The sequence below is a fragment of the Quercus suber genome, unplaced genomic scaffold, assembly GCF_002906115.3.
Source record: "Quercus suber isolate HL8 unplaced genomic scaffold, Cork oak 2.0 scaffold_78, whole genome shotgun sequence".
In the NCBI taxonomy this organism is placed as follows: Eukaryota; Viridiplantae; Streptophyta; class Magnoliopsida; order Fagales; family Fagaceae; genus Quercus; species Quercus suber.
In genome coordinates, this window is record NW_027069543.1 from 407,003 (window position 1) to 424,375 (window position 17,373).

The 17,373-nt window shown below is 32.8% G+C and overlaps 2 protein-coding genes, 1 long non-coding RNA gene and 1 pseudogene across 3 annotated transcripts; all 4 read right to left on the reverse strand.

Annotated features, from left to right (window-relative positions):
• Nucleotides 1-245: 245 nt before the first annotated feature.
• LOC112001945 (UPF0161 protein At3g09310) lies at nucleotides 246-1,274 on the reverse strand. Its single transcript, XM_024034120.2, is given in 4 exon segments — nucleotides 246-623; nucleotides 737-877; nucleotides 955-1,035; nucleotides 1,038-1,274. Coding segments are annotated over 4 exon segments (477 nt in total). The 5' UTR covers nucleotides 1,234-1,274; the 3' UTR covers nucleotides 246-564.
• A 2,056-nt stretch (nucleotides 1,275-3,330) lies between these two features.
• On the reverse strand, nucleotides 3,331-7,379 carry LOC112025442 (uncharacterized protein At5g02240). Its single transcript, XM_024058110.2, has 7 exons — nucleotides 6,915-7,379; nucleotides 6,009-6,280; nucleotides 5,881-5,917; nucleotides 5,695-5,792; nucleotides 5,478-5,539; nucleotides 3,891-4,014; nucleotides 3,331-3,738 (listed from the first exon to the last, which is right to left on the reverse strand). The coding sequence occupies exons 1-7, from the start codon at nucleotides 7,222-7,224 to the stop codon at nucleotides 3,619-3,621; spliced, it is 1,023 nt and encodes a 340-aa protein (XP_023913878.1). The 5' UTR covers nucleotides 7,225-7,379; the 3' UTR covers nucleotides 3,331-3,618.
• Nucleotides 7,380-12,198: 4,819 nt separating this feature from the next.
• Nucleotides 12,199-14,809, reverse strand: LOC136067566 (proline-rich receptor-like protein kinase PERK15; annotated as a pseudogene).
• A 305-nt stretch (nucleotides 14,810-15,114) lies between these two features.
• Nucleotides 15,115-16,869, reverse strand: LOC136067567 (uncharacterized). The gene is made up of 3 exons (XR_010629017.1): nucleotides 16,437-16,869; nucleotides 15,298-15,384; nucleotides 15,115-15,201 (listed from the first exon to the last, which is right to left on the reverse strand). It is a non-coding gene; the product is annotated as an uncharacterized LOC136067567 (long non-coding RNA).
• Between the last annotated feature and the right edge of the window lie 504 nt (nucleotides 16,870-17,373).

Here is a 17,373-nt window from a genome sequence, read left to right on the forward strand (position 1 = left end):
AAAAATAACTTCCCATGCAGTTACAGACCTCTAGATCATTATTGGTTTGGCCAAGGCATCTCTTAGCACATATAATCTAGTTATATATAAGCAGTCAAAGATGATCAACATGTGAGCCTTTGTTGAGTATCAGTTATTGTTCTGGTTCTGATTCTCCAATTGAAGATTTTGAACGCAACTAAAGAACAAAACTTAGCAACTTAAATCAATAATTTGTGCATTAAAACAAATATCAGGTAACCTAATGCATCAAAAAAGAAAAATTCATTCTTATTACTGTGCACATACACGGGTTCTCTTTGTTTTAACTTAAAATCTCAGTTTATTTTCACCAACTAACCTATGCACATCTCTTTAAAGTTATGTTCACCAAGCTTCACATAGACAACAATGTCTCTTTTACCTTCCACATCAAATATACCCCTCGTGTTTCCAAAATTGAAAACGGGCTATCTTGTGGCAAAATATTAAATAGAGAAAAAAAGAGAAAAACAGCAACTGACAAATGCTAGTTATGACAAGTTGAAACCTTAAACTCAAAGAAAGCAAAAATTTACTTATACATCATTCTTCAGGTATACTTGTCTCACCAAACCACCGCGGAGGATCAAATCCAGAACCACCTGACAAAGTACCAGAAAATTCATTCTTATTACAATATACATACATACACATATTATTATTATACCAATAAAAATGAAAACAGAGAGAAATACTAAGTTATAACCATTATTACCAAGGGGATTGCAACGACATAGACGCCAAGCAGTTAAGACAGTACCCTTAACAACTCCGTACTTTTTGTAAGCTGCCATGGAATACTCACTACATGTTGGAACATAACGACAACTTTTTGGAATCACCGGCGATATTTCTCCTAAAACAAAATTTAAGGAATAAATTACTGTTCCTAAGAATAGCAATACCAGTATTCAAAAATTAAAAAGAACTCACTTTTATAAAAATTGAGCATAGATAGTGCAGCTTTAACTCCTATATTGTCGACTTCATTTTCTGCTTCTTCCACATTCCTGAATTTGAGTCTTCTGTGCTCAACTTGTAAAGGATTTGGTGTCGGTGTCGGTGGCCTAGAGTCTTGATAGGAACGAAATTGATCGAATTATGTTTTCGATGATTGGTGCTAAAGCGAGACTTGGGTTTTGAAATTTGGTATTGGGAGTGAGGCCATGAAGTGAAGGGTTTATGGCAGTTCGGGGAGACAACAATCGCCATGTTTATTAGAGCTTTTTTTTTTTTTTTTTTTTTTTACTACTATTAGATATTTTTGCCCTTCCTTTTCTTTTCTATTTTTTTGGGGTTTTTATTATCTGTTACCAATTATTTATGAATGTATTTATAAATTAGATTAAAATTTGAATCTTCTTTCCCTTATTAAAAAAAAAAAAAAAAACTCCAATTCTCTTCCATTTCTTTGGAGGTAAGATATGTGATATATTAAAAACTAAATAAATAACACGTATTGCACATCAAGTCAAAAATATAAGAGAGAATTCAATTGGAGAGGATCATTTTATAAAATTTTATAATTTATAATTTATTTATAATTCCAATCCATCATTCAAATTAGAGTTTAAATAATAGATTAATGATAGCTAATAACTCGAAAGTGAAAACAACAAAATATATCTTAATTAAAAATTAATCTATATGCTCATATGTTAATTTAGAAGGTGGAGTGGATATTATAAATTAATTTTAAATTGAGGGGAAATGAGAATTTGAATTTTGAACGTCTGCATTGAAAGATTTCTTTTGCACTAAATTTTATAGTTAATAGTGATCGTTCTCTCTCTCATGAGTTATCTAAAGAAATCAATTTAAAGGACACGTTGTAGCCATTATTTTGCCATGCATATTATTTTTTTAAGGGATCAAAATTTCAGTATGACTTATCTAGTTGATTTTTCACATCCCAATGGGGGAATAGAGTGAGGAGAGAGTAAAAGTTTACCTAGACTTTATAATGGTGTAAGAAAAGTTTTTGCCCACCTACCCCAATTATTATTTTTTAACATACCATTTACATATTTTATTTTTGATAAAAACACCCTCATATAAATAGTGAAGTTGCTAAAAGTCTTATAATTTAACTGACATCTCTTAATGTTTCTAATAGAAACGTTCAAGGTTCAAATATCATTTTCCCAAATCCCAACTATCAAATTATCAAATATATATAAGCTTAGCATTATTTACAAATAAAGACTTGATTTGCATCATTGAATATTATATGTTGTTTTTATTAATTTTTCATATATCTTGTTGTTTTTTTTTATTAATTTGTTCATAAATTATTTTCTAAATTATGTGGGTTGTGACCCTGTTGGATAGCGACTCATATGGCATGTAATTGCCCTTACTTTCAGGTTGGGTAAAGGATGGGATGAAGTAACTCTTCTAAAAGGTAAGAGCAAGGTTTACCTCCAATATTTTTTTAGGAGGAATTTCTTTTTGTTTTAATGAAAGACCGCCACATTATCCACTAACTAAATAAAATGTGAGGATTAAAACCTACTACTACTTGCCATTATATATTTAAAATAAAAGGACATGTTTAGTTAAAAAAAACACTAGAGGTAAGCCATCCCCTCATGATCTAGCCATGACCTATTATAGGTTGCCATCTCTACTCTCTTGGTGTGATTTTAGCATTTATTATAGGTTGCAAATTTTCATGATAACAAACTACAAACCACAATTAGACAAACAAAATTGTATATGGTATAATTTTTTATTAATATTATATTACTCATTAAATTTTTATTAATGTTATACCATTCATTAATTTTTTATTAGGTTAATATTTTAAATTCCAATGGTTGGATTACACATTTTCATTATCTTTATTTTATATTTAATTTTAATCGAATGTTATTTCCAATAACTTCTCTTTTATTTATTTATTTTTTTTTTACAAGTTCATTGTTGGATCATAAGCCACCTAATACAAAAATGACATTAATCATAAGATCTTGTAAAAAAATTAATTTTTGTAGTAGGCAGCTTCCTTGTATTAATTTATTAATTTAAAATACAATGTTATCTGTATTCTGAAAATACCTTACAATTATCCCTTAATCAAGTGTTAATAATTCTTTATTCTAAGGGGTCTTCTAGCCTAAGTGATTTAGAATGGACGATTTGAGCATTAGCTTTTTTTTGTTAGCTTATTGGTTTATGTATAGTTTTTTAAAGACTCACTTGTTCTATGTAAAAATTTTCTATCAACTTCAAGCAAGTAAACTAATCCAAATGCGAATGCCAACCTCCTGAAGGTAGATCATATTCACAACACAAGAAAAGGCAAGATTGTCAAAAAGGGCCAATAATATAAGATGCTAATAGACCCATGATGTCTGTTTCACTAGCAGGTGATAACACGCATAAATCCCGGCTTCTAATCTCAAGATCGCTCTAGGAATAGAAAGTGTTTCAAACAAAGCTTCAGGAACCTGAGCATTTAGAGCTAATAAGCCGGTTACAGTAGCTTTGTTCAACATAGCTAATTATGATGTCAAATAACAATGTTTTGAACTAGAACTTTGAAGTTTGAATGAGGAAACACTGTCCTACACAAAGTATATTGGCAATCAAAAATCAGAAACGGGTGGTGATTTGAGCAAAAAGAGCCTTAAAATCCTTTGTTGGTGTGCCAGCTCCCTCAGGCTTTGACGACAAATCAAACGCCTTAAACTTGGCCTCCTCAAATTGTAGTGCCTGTCGAAAAAACAAAAAACAAAAACAAAATGATGTATTCTTAGTAAATAATGTAAGGCACACAACCATAAGATCAAATGCTGCTTTAAGGGCAACAAGTACGAAGAATCAGGAAAACCATATATTTGGAGAAGCACAACTATAAACAATACCTGAAGGCAGACTTCTGCAACATCAGCCCTTGCAATGGTTCTTGTGTCTGTCTTAAGAAGCTCATCATCCTTTCCAATAAGTAATTCTCGGATACCTCCTTCTTTATCTTGCAGGCCTCCAGCCCTAACTCAACCATATTGGTGGCCAGTGTCAATTGACAAGTAGCAACCGCATAATAAAATAGTGACAAAATTTCAAAATTACTTTTCAAACTACTAATTCATGGAAGAATAACTGATTTATTCAAAAGTTCAAAGACAAATTTTGGCCCTTAGAAAACCTATATAATTATGAAAAGGTTTCGTTAACTCAATTTGGAACTTTAATTAAGACTTCCAAATATACACATATGCCAAATAGTTTTTCTCCATCACAGTGAATTAAAGATGTAAATACTGGAGCCAAATTGCCAAACAGGAGTTACTAAAACAATGAACATGGTTTCCATTTATCTTTGAGCTACAGACTCCTATATTGACTTTAATACAGATTGTCAGTGTTATGTCCTTAAAATAGATTATAGAATTCAAGGCTTCATCTCCTATTTGCTAGACTTCAAAGGAAAATTGGGAGTCTAACTACAAAACCTTCATTTACAGATTATTTGACCACAATGAGAGAGAGAGAGAGATTCTCAATGCAAAAAAATGTGTAGAAATTGAAGGGGTGTGCAACTATTTGATATAGTGGTGATCAAATGCAGAAATGACTATTGAATGGAAGCTGGCTCAATGCTTTAATTGGTGGCAAATTTAGACATAAGGATGCTGGATGTCTGAAGAAGGAAACAAGACAAAAATGAATCCCTAAGGGAACTAAATGAGAGAGAGAAGGTAACACTGGAACTTTATAAATAAATAAAAAATTAGAAAAAAAGAAAAATGAAAAAGAGGAAAAGCAACTAGGTGCAGGAGTTTGCAACCAAATTCAGAAAGGCTTAAGAGGACAGGTTAGAAGGAACTTTTGGAGCTAGTTGAATTTCTCAGTTTAAGTTGAGATGAGATGAAGGCTGGATAAAGACCAGGTCATCAAGTTGAAACAAAAGAGGGGGAAGGAAGTTGTTTCAGGGTTGAGCTGGTATCAATGGAGAATGAAATACAATAGAAATAATTTGGTTAAAGGCAGATCAAAATTACTTGAACCAACAACAACTGACACCTCAGAACATTATAAGGGAAGAAAACAAAAAAATAAAGGGGGGCTACAAGGCATAAGTGAATAAAATGCATTAGGTGTTGTCCAAAAACTTTGGAAGGAAAAGACAGGTCACTGAACATCTAAAAGAGACGTGCATGTCCTTTATGACATAATAGATGAAATGACTATCAAACTAATTGTATTCCATGTATACTTGCTTGAATGCAATGGGAAAAAGATTGCCAAATAGCATAATGTAATACTGTTTATCCCCACTTAGTAGAAATTTACATTGTCAATTTCATCCAAGCACCATGTAGGTGAAAATACCGACTACATTGGGTCTTTTTTTTTTTTTTCCTCTATAGCTTATAAGTCAACTATGTAGTTTATAGTATTTCATATGACACTGAAAAAATAAACATGGATAGTAAAAACTAACATGGTACCTTATAATTGTGTATGGAACACCAGAGTCAGCCAAATACTGCTCGGCCTTTCTCTTCCAAACCTATATTATGGTAAACAAGATTAAGCATTTTGCCTAGCATTCATTATGAATTTTTATTAAGTATAATATTAGCAAAGAACAAATAACTAAAGAAATGAAAACAAAACATAAGAAAAAAGGTCAATTTGATTTTTAAATATAAAGGGATCACGAACCAATATATTGCCGTTACCCAAGCTGTTCAAGGGATTATTTAGATCTGTTCCACCCATAGAGCCAACCAACACAATTTGCTTCACTCCCGCAGCCTTAGCTGTCATAGAAACCATATAACTCAGAAAAACAAAAACTGCTGTAAATAGAATTCGACTAAGTAGAAAGGAGGAAAGCAAATACTCCACCAGCATCTATTTGATTTTTCTGCCCAATCCAATCAACCTAAAAAGCAAAAACATTACATCAACAATAGGAAGAAAAACAAAAATAAAAAACATAACACAATGCAAAGATTATGAAATGTAGAAATGACCTGTTCAGGATATGCTCCATCTTCAAAGTAGAACTCGGGCCTTCCACCTTTGCTTGGGTCAAAACCAGGCTTCATCTTCGGCACAGCGCTTGTCAGAATTACAAGAGCATCAATACCTTGGATTGCAGGAACTAGGCTGCCAGCATCCCTTATATCCCCAACAAAAACATCATCTGCTCCACCAATTTTCTCCTTGCTCTCTTCTGTTCTGACCAGACCTCTTGCAACATACTGCTCTGTCCTCTCCTTTAACTTCTTATAAACAATTTGACCTACCAAAATTTAACAAATTAAAAGCCTGTCAATTGGAAACTCTTCCTTAATAGGAAGAAAGAGGAAGATATCTACTTTCTCATCTACATTTCTATTTCAATTATCAAAACCCATTGAAAATCCAAGATTATATAAAGTGACCCAATCACCCAATCAAAAATCAAAGGGTCAGTAAAAATTCATAGCAACTAGCTACTGATTCAGTAGAAATACAAATTGTGTTTATTACAAGAATTCATTTAGAACCTAAAGAAATGTCTCACTAAAATTCAATGGGGGTGACTTCCATTTCTTCAAAACCCCTTTTCTATATTAACAATTTCACCATCAAGCCTTGGGTAAATCGCAATATAACTATCTAATTTACAGCGTGAGATTGTTGAGTATACAGGCGTGACTAGACGGAATAAAATAATACAATACAAAATAATGTAATTGCACATAAAACCATATGGCTAAAGGCAATCCATTTAACCCTCCAGAGCACCAATATAGTTATTACACCCACGTAAACACAAAGCACCATTTTTTACATGATTATCCAAACAATTAAACCCTTTAACAAATCTACCAAAACCCCACTTACAGACAAAAAAAAAAAAAAAAGTGAAAAAGAAAGGGAGGGAATTAAACCTGTTCTGCCACCAGCTCCAGTAACAAGAACAGTGCTTGGAGCCAAATCTGCCATTGCTGCTGATACCACTTTAACTCTTCTAAAACCCTTTGTGTCCCTCTTTTGCAGAAATGGTGAATTACTCAATATAATATAAGGAGAGAAAAGTGTGGAAGTTTCTGGAACCCTTATAGATGTTGTTGTTGTTGTAGATGGTGGTGATAATGCCACCAAACTATGTCTATGTTTATGACATTGACTTGATTTGCTTAATGAGGAGGAGAAGCTAGGTGTAGGGAAGCCGAATGGGACACGTGTAACGATAGCCATTGAGGAAAAAAGAAAGTAGTACGGACACTAATATGTGCTGTCCATTTTGCCGTCGGTGAGATTCAGAATTTCTTTTGTTCCGAGCTTTTTGGATTGCTTTTCCTCGTTGCCGTTAATCGGGTTAGGTTCGTTTGTTTTAGATTCTCGTTCCTCCTCGTCTTATCCCTACCTTATCTTGGCGAAGCAACTAGGAAGAGGAAGTCATGTCTCGCTCTACTCTACGATACGCATACGCTCTCTTTTTTTCCAAACTTTGTGAATAATTGCCAAATGTGTGTTGGCCTCAACAATTTTTTTAAATGTTAAAACCATAAACTCCACATTTTTTTTTTTAATGTTAACATTTTTTACATATGGCTGATGACGTGGTTATTAGTTATTAATGAGTAAAATAATGATATTATTGATATGTTTAAATAAAAATTAATAAGAATTTGTTACATAAATAATTTGTAAAATAATTATAAAATAATTTATATTTATAGTATTGCTCATTTTTTAAAATCTATTCCTTATTGTCACTATTATTTGGGTCACTTCAATCTTTAAACATCTTATGTATTTTTCCCCTATCATATCCTCCATCACTTATTGCGTGATGAAGGTATGCTTTGGACAATTTGGTCATTTTGAGAATCTTTTTTTTCCCCTAATCGTTAACCTCAATTACAATAATACAATGTCTCCCCCCCCCCCCCCCCAAAATTTTAAAAGCATTGTTTGAAAATACATTACACAAAACTTTTAGATCCATTAAGTGAGCTAGACTTCCATCTTCGTAAAACATGAATTCTCATACCAAATCCAAAGATTATATCAATTACTTTTTTTTTTTTTTGAGAAACAAGATCATATCAATTTCTAGTCTTGTCTTTTTCAAGCCGGCAGCAATAAGAAGTTACTCAAAAAAGAGAATTTCGGAATCCTTGAAATACTAGCAAAAAATATAGGAATACATTTTTTTTTCCTATACACACTTTGACATAATTTGCTTGAGTGTTAATTGGTAATTAAATTACTTCAAGTGGTAGATCCATGTACTAGTAATGTAATCCAATATTATCAGTTGACATCAAACAAATTGTGGCAAATTGTATGACAAATGGTGTGTCTTGAGAACTTGGGATACTTGACCTACTTCTATGCCATCAGCTCCTTCATTTTTGTCTTCTTGTTTACGTGGTCCAGCTTTGGCCAGCACCTAATCCACCATTTGGTTAACGTTTCTTTCCTCTTCCCTTCTTCTCTTTTGGTTTGTTTCCTCCTCTCTAAACGGGTTATGCTATCTTGGTCCTTCCTTAGGCTAGTGATGGAACATGGGTCCAACTAATTTGGATGGCCCAAATGGCTTTCTTGAGTGGAGCTTTTACTTCTTATAGCCCATCTCGTAGTCAAATAGTCTTGGGCTTTAATAGAGAGAAACTATGGGCTTCCAAACTTGATCCATGTAGTAAGGAGGTTTGGGCTTTTAGACCCAATTTGTGGGGCAAGAGTTGATGGGCTTTTCAGCCCATCTCGTGTAGTACAAGCTTTTAATAAAAATAATGTTCACGGGCATCAAGCCCAATTTATGGGGTGAGAAAGTTTGAGTTTTTGGGCCCAACTCATGAAGCAATAAATAATGGGCTTTAAAGCCCTTCCGTGTAATAATGAGTGAGTCTATTTTTTTTAGAAATGTGAAAGTTGTTGGGCAAAAGCCCAACCCATGTAGGCCCTTTAAAAAAAAATCGTTTTCGGGTTCCTCCACTGGCCTTGAATGTGAAATAATTTCCTTTTGTTGACTTGGCATAATTTTCCCATTGAGGCCATGCGTGTGGCACATTTAAAAGAAGAAAGAAAGAAAGAAAAAAAAAAAAAAAGATCTTGTGTACACACAAATTTTGTAAAACATAAATCACACGGTCATGAAATAGAATAAAAAATGATCAATTTATATTGATTTATATGAAAGTGGGTACAATTCTCTATATGACTTTTTATAATAAAAGAATACAATAAACTCCTCCGATTCAAGCTCTGCAGTGCTTTTCAAGCTTGATCTTGAATTGTGCATAGAAATCTCCAAGTTTGATGCATTTGATTTGATGTCGAGGGCCGTTGGCTTAATCTCGAACTAAATCAATATGAATTTGAAGGAAAATTCTACTTTGATTTGAAAAAGTAGGAATGAGCATTGATTTTGAGGGAGCAAGAGTGCTCTTTTGGACTTAGATATGACTCTTTATTTTGGCAGAGTGTCAGTAGGATTTTCTTTCTAAGTTTTTGTCATTTTTCTCACATGAGAAACCCATACTTATAAGCAACTCAATAGTCTTTAATTTTTTAGAATTTCCTTCAGCATTTATTGAGAGTTAATTACAAATTTTACATGTGCATATTTTCTTCTAACGTTGCTAAATGACAAATCAATACTAATAAAAATGAATTAGACAAGTACCAGAGTCATAAAGTTTTCTCTCCCTAGCTCTCTGCAGTCTTGAAAAGTAAAAGAAACCAACTTACGTTTTCTCACCTAAGATTCAAACCTTTGAGATTTGAGTATCAAATTGTAGTAGGGGATTTTTTTTTTTTAATTTTTTTTTTTTTTTTTTTTTTTTATGTCTAGCTCTTGTCACAATCCATTCATTCTTATCTCATAAATTTTTTTCATACCTTCATTCCTTCTTTTCCTTTCATTTCCTTATTAACCTTTTATTTATTTTTTTAAAAATCCAACATGGATGCTTCATTGGAGGAGTTATGGAAAAAGTTTTACCTTTCTGAAGAAGAAAAAGAGCTCCTGGCTTAGCTCTCAGGATGTGGCTCTCTCTAAACAACAAGTCCAACTTTGGCACTGCTCACATGGTGTAACTATTAAAAGAGTTGGAAATAATTTATTTCTAGCTATCTTTGCCACGGAGGAGAAGTGGAGAACATGATTGAAGTTCAAGATAGAAGCCCTTGATCTTTTGGTAAAAGATTTATTTTATTGAAGCGTTTCAATGGTGATCTCAACTCTAATAATGTTATTTTCCAACGTTCACCTTTCTGGATTTGGGTTTTTAACATTCCTATTAAAATTATGAACATAGTTGTTGGTACTCGTATCGCTAATGAGATCAATACTTGTCTTATGGTTGATGCCCTTAAGAATGGTCTAGCTTGGGGACCCTTTCTTCGTATCTAGGTGGATATTGATATCACAAACCTTTTATGAGAGGAAAAATGGTTCATATTGAAGATGTATAAGAAGGGAGGGTCTTTTTCAAATACAAGAGGCTACCTATCTTTTGCCATCATTGTGGTATACTTGGTCACGAAGATCGTGAATGTCAAAAACTAGAGAAGCTCGTCTTTCATCAGACGATGACGATTTTCAATTTGGTCCATGACTTCGTTCTGTGTGTTAAGACATATGTGAATCATGTTAAGAGCATATGTCATTATAGAATTGACTAATTCTTTGACAAAATGAACTTTACTTGTAATTGGGTAGATCTGTTTGTGTTTAATACTTCAAGAAATAAAGTTTCAAGTTCAAGTATTAAAGCCATGCAAGTCTGTCCAAGAATCAGTTAAAGAAGTGTTGGATTTTATAGCTCGACAACTAGTATCTATCGAGGCTTAAAAGGCTGTTCTAGCTTGAGGCTTGACAGCTGCTTGATAGATAGGGTATCTGTCGAGGTTTATAAAAATTAGTTTTCAGATCTGATTTCATTCCAATCCATGAATAGATGTTTGGACTTTCTTTTCTCACAACCCTAAACATACATAAGGATTATTTTAAGAGCCGTCGTAGCTGATGCAATTTAATGCAAAGGTTTTTCACAAGCATATTGTGAACTGGAGATATATGCTCTAATTCATCTTTCTATTCAAGAAGTTGCTGTGTTTGTACATTGTAGGGTTTTGTGACCAAGGAGTTTCGTGATCTTCATCGTGTGATGAACTGAAGAACTTTGCAGCCAGCTTCATTCTCAAGTTGATGATTAAGTCACGTACTGGGATTTGCGCAATTAGTTAATTACGTATTGGGAGTCGTGCATTAAAAGGACATATTGTTACTACAGAACAAATCCAATTGGGTATTGGGATAATGGTTCAACTGTAGGTTGGTATAAGGTACTGGGATTCCTTTACTTGTAACTGCTTGTTGTGATAATAGTGGATTCTCAGGAGTGGTGAACCAAACAAAGATTTTATTTTCTTTCCTATTTGTTTGGTTGAGAAGCCTAGAAAATCAAAAGAAAAAAGAAGAGGCAACATTGCCAAAAAAAAAAAAAAAAAAACCATAAGCCAAAGCAACGTTATTGAAAAGAGGCAAAAGTCATCAGGTCATGAATAAAGTAAGAGGTAGGTGAGAGAGTATTTGTGTAAAATGCATTTATCAGACCTTTTTCCTCCCCATCTTCCTCCAAATTGGGAGGATAAAAAAGTGGGCTCGGAGGGAAAACTTTCTCCCCTATTTTCTGTCTCTTCTATTTTCTTTCCTCAACTAAACAGTAGAAAATGACATTTTCCACCATATTTTCCTCTAGCTATTTTCTATCCTCCTTGTTTTCACCTCAACCAAACACACCCTGAAAGATGGAGAGAGGGAGAAGAACTAAGTGGGTGAGTTGAGAGATGGAGAGAAGGAGAAGAACTGAGAAAGTGAAGGGGAGAATCTGTGTGGGTCGAGAGTGAGAGGGAGAAGAAAATGTAAAATGTTTTACTAATTTTTTAAGTGTAAAATATTTTACATTTTTTGCCGTTGGTTTTTCCTTTGACTAAAAATATTTTACATTTGACCAATTATTTGACTGCAAAACAAAAATTGTAAAATGTGAAAATATTTTCCTGAAAATATTTTACATCAAAACAAACAAAGCGTTAATTACATTACATATTTGAGAAGCGTTATATTTATAATATTTTTACAACAAATCATAGGTAGCAATTATTATTGGTTCTAATTTGAACTCACAATTAAAATTACTTTTTTGCTCACCTATAACAACCATAACATCCTGCCACTTAAAATAGCATTCCTCTTACATATTTACATACAATCATAACAACTTGCCACTTAACATAGCATTTCTCTTACATATTTATATTCAGATTAATTGGAGCCCTTCCTGCCACTTAACATAGCATTTCTCTTACATATTTACATAGAATCATAATAACCTACCACTTAACATAGCATTTCTCTTACATATTTATATTTGGATTAATTGGAGCCCTTCCAAAAAGTTTTTCCAGATCTGAAATCCTTTTCCAGATCCGTGGTCCTTTTTTGTCCTTCACTGCTTGAGAAAGATCTCCTTCTAACTCTCGAAGTATCTGTTTTTTAGCAAGAATAGCAATAGGGTTATATTCCATCGTGAAAAATGAATAAGGGTTGTGCACAATCTCAAAGAATAATGCCTTTTTGTACCAGTTTCAAAACCAATTCAGCTTTTTGATAGCCAACTAGGAAAATCTAAATTCCATAAACGTTCTGGTGATTTTGAACATTAAAAAGACAACAACCTGCCAAAACATATTGATACAAACCTAGATATTCCATATACTTTACAAATTACAAAATAATCAACTATAAAAATTTCGTACTAAACAAGATGATGGGCATTACAGTTCACAAACACAATAAGTAAGGGCTAAGGAGGTTTATTATTTGTAATTTTGCAATGCTAAAAAGAATGAAGATAAGAGGATTAGACAAAGAGAAGTAATTATTTCAAATTTTCAATATTAGAAAGTGGTAGAGTTACCTGGCTCATTCCTGGCCGTTCCTCATATGATAGACACACGCATTTAGCAGCACAACTAACCATTCGAGCCATTTCTTTAGAGTCAAAGTTCTTTTCCAACCTTTTATCAACGAGATCATCAAATTTCTTCTTTTTCAAAGCTGGTGGGAGCAAAGGCTTTGCCTAAAATTCCATAAGAGTAAAATGTTATTTGTCTCACGTCACTCAAGTTATGCAATTAAAATGCTGCATCTTTTAAGAAGAAAAAAATATAGAAGTTATAACAGCCTAAACTAAATGAGGATACACTAAAAAATTTCCTTGTATCTGCATGTCTAAAAGGGCCTAGAAAATCTATGAATTTAGAACGCCTTTATTAAATATAATGAACAAGAAATGACATGGGTTTACTTTCTCAACGCATAACTGAAAGGATATCAACTATCCAATACAAAACAAAAAATCAAATTAAATCAATGAATCAATATACTATTATTATAGAAGGTACCCTACACTCTTTTCCACCACCAGTTCTTTAAGAGGACTTACCTATCAAAAAAGTGTTCTCTTAAGAGCCATATTGGCACCATTTTATTTGAAGAACTAATTACGTGTAACAAGCTTATGTGACATTTAATAGAAAATAAGGACAAAGGGGTTGCTAATGCACACATAATATAACTTCAAGAGGTAAAATTCAAATTCTAAAGTTTTAGAGCATAAAAATTTAAAAACTCTCCAAACTTAAAGGGTGTAATTTGCACTTTAGCCTAAATTTTTTTATTAAAAGAAGAACCTAAAATCAATTCACACATCATATAAACATAGAATAGGACACCATAAAGGAATAATGAAAACCCTAGACAAAATTTAACTAGAAAATTGGTTAGAGCCTGAGGCTACAACCTTGCTCAATATTTTTTTATTAGAGGTAAATTTTGACAAATCAACTATTGGATTGCATCTTTTTTTTATAAACTCCATACTTGCAAAATTTCTAGAAAATTAAGGATCAATAGCTATGTCATCAATAAATTTGTTTAAATTGCAAGTTTTTGTAGTTTAAAATTATGTATCAAATATAAGCACGTATAAATCATATAGTAAATAATATCTGATTGACACAAAATTTGACATGTGTATTAAGAAAGTAAAGAACATGCAATTTAACGATTATATTTTCAAAATATGTAGTAATTTTTATTTTATTAAATAATGTTGTAATTTAAGGCTACAACCAATTTTCTCGGTAAACTTTGTCCAAAACCCCTACCCCCCATGCAAACGAACACATACTTGCAAAGATTTTTTTTGTTCCAAACAAAGTGATTGTTCTTTTTAATATTTGAACAACAAAAAAAGTTATATCCCAAGATGATTGACAAAGTATAGTGAACAATTAAGGACTAGTGATCATGATTACATACCCACTCAACCATGTTATTACCAGAGAAGGGTTGATTTTGTCGATAGGTTGAGTCCAGTAATCACTCCAAAAGCACAACGCCAAAGGAGTAAACATCCAACTTATCAGTGAGCTGTCCATGAGAAAAATACATTGGATCCACATAACTGCATTTGGTGAATACAGGATTATTTCAAGACATTAAGAAACAATTAATTCAAAAGTTAAAAAGAATATGTAATAGCCAAGCCATCATTGCTTTTTAAGCATTAATTAGACTGCTCCATAACTAAAAGTCATGGCAGCACCACAGCTTTGCAGAAAGAACACAGAGAAATGGATCTTACCCAGGAGTTCCCATTATTCTAGTGGAGTAGTAAGCATCAGCATCTGGTAAAAACCTAGCAAGCCCAAAATCTGCAACCTGAACAAAATATCCCAGGTACATTATTTATCATAAAAGTCAATATTTAAAAGTATTTAATTACAAAATGAGAATGAAGTTTTTCCACATAACTTATGCCATGCAAACAGAACATGCAATTAAATGACACAACTTTCTTTTTGTGGGCAGAGGAAAGAGAAAAAGGAATCAAAATTTTTCCCATCATGGCAGCATCTCCTGACCCATTTCGAGCCAAGGATAATCCAAATGGATCTAAATCTAGAACTTTCAAAACTCAATCACAGATATAAATGGAGCAGCAAGTCAAAAATAAACAATGCAGAAATACATGTATAGATATTGAAACTTAACAAATAATCCTTTGAAACTTAATAACCTTACCTTTGCATCAAATTATCATCAATAAGAATATTAGCTGCCTTGATGTCGGTGTATGATCTTATGCTGACCTGAAGAACATTTAGCTCCAAAGGAGAGTGAAAAACTATAACCAGAAAATATTTTTATTGTTTGCAATGTAAAGATAGAACATAAAGGAAACTCACAGTCCTCATGCAGATATGCCAATCCTTTAGCAGCGCCTAGAGCTATCTTCATTCTATTTGGCCAGCTCATAGTCGGTTCCCCCTTTCCTGCAATGTCATTTTTCTTTAATAAACATTGTATGACAATTTAGAAAATAAGGTTACTAGACCAAAATCAAATTGAAAACAATGATCTCAATCTTAACAACACATTGTGATCCAACTTACTGTTAAAACTCTCAGGATGGTAAAACCCTATAGGAACACTACTTGGAATGACAACCCAATGATGCTACTCAGTGAAGTTTAATCACCAATTTGGCTATTTTTACCTCTTCTTTCACATAAGGTTATTAAAGAGGCTCATGCCTCTCCGCTAATACTTTAAGCCAATTAAGTTGCATTTAAGAGGTTTGAATCAATAGATAAATCTAGAGAAATGAACAAATGATATTTAACAATGCAAAAGATCTTCTTCTTCTTCTTCTTCTTCAACAACTCAACTTCTCTATATCATATAAGCCATCTTCTGATTTTGCTTATATTTTACCATATTTTGAAGCAACTCTTGAGTTCTTAGTAAATTAAGTATTAACTAATTTGTTTTTGTTCTCTTTTAAAATTATTATACATTTCATAAAGTAAGCCCTGATTCAATTACTTTAGACAATTTTATCTACTAGTTCTACTAATACAACTAAAATCTTTCAAGTATCTTATTACTCTAGATATTTTCAGTTTATAGCTTTTTCACTCAAGTTTTACTATAAAAATGCTTTCCCTTGGTCATTTTTTCTATCTCATGAAACTTATGTAATTCTTGAGATCATCATTCCAGAAATCCTGCACTTTGTGAACTAGTGATGCAAATTCTTGATTGACTTAGAATCAATAGGAAAAATTAAGTGGAGCAAACAATTGAATCATGACTATGCTTATGGACCTGAATCTGAATATCCATTTTTTCACGTAAGAGATTATCTTGGGGAATAGGAAATTTCTTGCTCTATTCTTTCAATACAACAGGCATTTCCGTTTGTAAGAACAAAAGAGACAAATATATTTTATATTTAAACCACCAACATGAATTATTATCCCCAACAAAAAAAAAAAAAAGCTTACAGATGAAACAAAATAATATAATCACCAAAAAGACTTACCATGTAGATGAAAATCCAATGTTTTGTTGGGACAAACTCATAAACAAGCATTCTATGTGCCCCATCTATGCAGTATCCAACCAGTGAAAACAAGGTTTTTGTGATGGATACAGCTAATGATATTAACCTCTGCCCGGAATTCCTTCTCCCCCTGTCCACTTCCAGATTTCAACTGCTTAACTGCAACCATTTGTCATCTGAAACGGATTCCTTTATAAACAGATCCAAAACCACCTTCACCAAGGAGGCAGGATTGGAGAAATTGTTAGTTGCCTTGGCTAAATCTTCATATAAAAATGCCTTCAGAGAAGAACCAAGGGATGGTGATGGCATTTGTTCTCAAGTCTGGGACATCAAAAGGTTCATCTAGAGAATCAAAGATCAGCACAAAAAATAAATAAATCAGCGAGTATCAATCAATATCATAAAAAGTAGCAGTTTCTGAAAATACATATAAGCTAGATCATAAATTAAATGAAAGATTTTCATCATCAAGAAAAATGAAATAATAATATACTGTGTTCAATGAAATCCATTTGATGATAGGTAAAATAAACGGATCACGTCACGTGCTGCACTCTTCTTCCGCGAGAGCTATGACTGGATTGAGGAATTATGGAAAATTAATAAAGAATAAAATTAAGAAACTTCTGCTTATACTTCGAGGAATGTTACGTGCTCTGTACCATCTGCACCTATGTTTGTTAGAATAGTATTGTGTTGTAATGACAGGTATAACAGTTAGCAATGAGTAGTTGGATTAGTTAGCTGATAATCGCGGAGGTTAGTTAAAGACGGATGCTTGTATAAGAAGAGAATAGTTCATTGTATCCTGTCTTGATGATTAACATTGTGCTTATGAAACTCTCTCTCTCTCTTTCTCTCTACATTTCTGCTATGGAGGTCTAGGTGCCCTTGGAGTGACCTACTACAATTT

Coding starts and splice junctions, on each gene's coding strand:
- LOC112025442 (XM_024058110.2), bottom strand. CDS start 7,224: ATGGCTATCGTTACACGTGTCCCATTCGGCTTCCCTACACCTAGCTTC. Junction 5,918..6,008: donor ATGGAGCATATCCTGAACAG/GTCATTTCTACA, acceptor TTTGCTTTTTAG/GTTGATTGGATTGGGCAGAA. Junction 5,793..5,880: donor GAAAAATCAAATAGATGCTG/GTGGAGTATTTG, acceptor TTTCTATGACAG/CTAAGGCTGCGGGAGTGAAG.